The sequence below is a fragment of the Gavialis gangeticus genome, unplaced genomic scaffold (genome assembly GCF_001723915.1).
Source record: "Gavialis gangeticus isolate Ggan-Ray unplaced genomic scaffold, GavGan_comp1, whole genome shotgun sequence".
Classification (NCBI taxonomy): Eukaryota; Metazoa; Chordata; order Crocodylia; family Gavialidae; genus Gavialis; species Gavialis gangeticus.
The window spans coordinates 10,549,447-10,551,926 of NW_017729029.1; the positions used below are offsets into that span (position 1 = coordinate 10,549,447).

Genomic DNA, 2,480 nt, shown 5'->3' on the forward strand with positions numbered 1-2,480 from the left:
TGATTTTCCTCATTCTACCAAGTTTGTGAGCTACCTATTTCTTATCCACATTATTTATGGCTTCATCCCTACAGGATGTGTCAGTCCATGTGTTCTTCTGTATCTGTATGCTTTCCCCACGTCATTAATTGGAAAGCTTCTCTACGACATTTTTAATTTTACATGCTAGCAGTTTGATACCATTTTGGTTAAGGTGTCTAAGCCTTTCCATGCTTTGCCTTGGCAGTACCTCATCATCAATCTTCATCTGAAAGTCCTCTTCATTCTCTTCCTCTGGGGCAAAGAAGGATTTTTCGCCATAACCAGCATCCTGTAAAGAAAAATCACATCCCCCACCCACTTTATTAAATGAGCCAGCACAGACAGGGAAAGCAGAAAATTGTGAACCTGAAAATTCTCTAGCAGAAAGTCAGCCAGTGTCTTACACAGGTACTGCTGTGTGAATTCAGGGCATGCAATGGACAAAGAACCTCCCCACAAAAGAACTAAAAGGCTGAAACACTGACTGGCATCTGAACAAATTCTGAAGGCAGAGACTGCACTCTTGACATCAAAAGATTACCAACTCCTTTCAGAGCAAGCCCAGCCTGATCACATGCCAGCCAATCAGCTGTACACAGAGCTGCAAGAGCAAGCAGGCCTCTACTTTCTTTCGTAATTTCTGGGTTCTCTCCTCACTAATGGGTAATTCTTCAGGAAAAATCAGTTGAGGGACAGGCTAAAGAAACAGGAAAGAATAGGAATCTAACACTAGCTGTCTCTCAAATGCTACACTCTACTGCCTGGTAAAGTTTGCCCCAGCCTAGGTGGCCCCCCTACTTCATCCTCTAAAAAGGGCTACTTGCCAGCAACTTATCTAGTCACTGGTATATTGCCTGCAACCAATGCTCACTTTCAGTCGCTGCTCTGCTGAAATCATGCTGTAATAGGCACAGCACTGTTCCGGTGACACCATTGCTCTGATCTCCTCCTCTGTTGGTAATCTGAAGTCTGGTTTCAACACCCACCAATTTGAGTCCATCCCTGAAAAAGAGTGATCCAACACTGGGGACATTTCTGCGGGTGCCAGATGACATCATCTTGGCTACATTGCAATTCTCAGAACCTAACTGCAACAACCACAGGCAGAACAAATGCAAGTCCACTGCCTTCAAGATGTATCATTAGGTTGAGAGTCAGGTCGGTTGTTTCATTTCATTTCCTTCGCTTTTGTGATCAAAACTTCCTAGATAAAAATCACTGACCTATCCCCACTCCTTCCTCACAACATCAAAGTTTCACATTCAATACAGCATCCCAAGCAATACATGAGCTATATCCAAATGGTATCACTCCTATCTTAGATGGTTGCCTGAAGGGGCCTGGCTGGTGAAAAGTAGAACTCACCCCCTACAAGGTGAAAGAACAAAAGTAATATAATTTCCTGCATGGTATGTGCCTGACTCAGACTGCCAGAACCTGCACTCGATGGTAAGATATACTATGCCTCTAACACAGCAAGAACTTCTCCCAGGACCAAGCAGAAAGCAGGGCAAGTGGTACCTTAGAGCCTCACCCTGCCTCATAGCCTAGTTGGTCAGATACGATGAATGGACTGGCCAAAAGAAAAATATTTAAAATAGAGAGGAACTTAAATGCAAAGGAAAGGGGACACCGCTAAGAGACAAAAAGGTGGGATGAAGATATCAATAGGAATAAACAAAGCAGTTAACAGAAGGACACACGAATTAATAGCTGGATTGCAATGGATTCACCTGGAGTCCCTTAGATACGATGCTCACCTGCTTTCTTTCGGACCAGATGCAGATCCTAACTGCCATATTTGATGGCCCCAAGGAACCAATCCTCCATAGAATCATAGGGCTGGAAAGAACCTTAAGGGCTACCCAGTTCAATCCCCTGCACAAACACAGGAATCATCCCTGAGCAATGCTGATACAATGCTGATCCAGCCTCCAAGAAAGAAGATTCCACAGCTTCCCAGGGCAGTCTGTGCCACTGCCCCACTGTTCTAACAGTAAGGATACTTCTCCTGCTATCTAATCTAAATTTATTTTGCTCCACTAAAAAAAAATATTGTTTTGCATCCTGCAGCAAATAATAAAATGTACTCCGTTTTTTACTGCAGCTTTTCAGATATTTGAAGACTGCTATTGTTGCCTTTTCCCCGAACTGAACATGCCCGATTCTCTCAACCTCTCCTCATAAAGCTTGCCTCCCAAGTTCCTGATCATTTGTTATCCACCTACTTCATCTTCTCCACATCCTTCCCCACAGCCCAAAACTGTATCCAATACTCTGGGTGAAGCCTAACCAGTAGCTCCATGAAATGGCAATCACCTCCCATGTCTCAGATATAATGCTATGTTGAAGAAGCTGTCACATGATGAGTCTGTGATCCACCAAAACATCTAACCTTTCTCAGCAATGCTGCCATTGAGCCAGTTATATTTCCCATTATGCATTTGTGTTTGGATTAG

The 2,480-nt window shown here is 43.6% G+C and overlaps 1 protein-coding gene across 1 annotated transcript in view; it reads right to left on the bottom strand.

Annotated features, from left to right (window-relative positions):
- TAF1 (TATA-box binding protein associated factor 1) overlaps positions 1 to 2,480 on the bottom strand; it is an 83,063-nt gene that overhangs the window by 46,751 nt on the left and 33,832 nt on the right. The window contains exons 18-19 of the mRNA XM_019521235.1: positions 893 to 1,023; positions 230 to 310 (exon numbers count right to left, since the gene is read on the bottom strand). Coding sequence (XP_019376780.1) covers positions 230 to 310; positions 893 to 1,023 — 212 coding nt within the window. The remainder of the gene's footprint in view (positions 1 to 229; positions 311 to 892; positions 1,024 to 2,480) is intronic.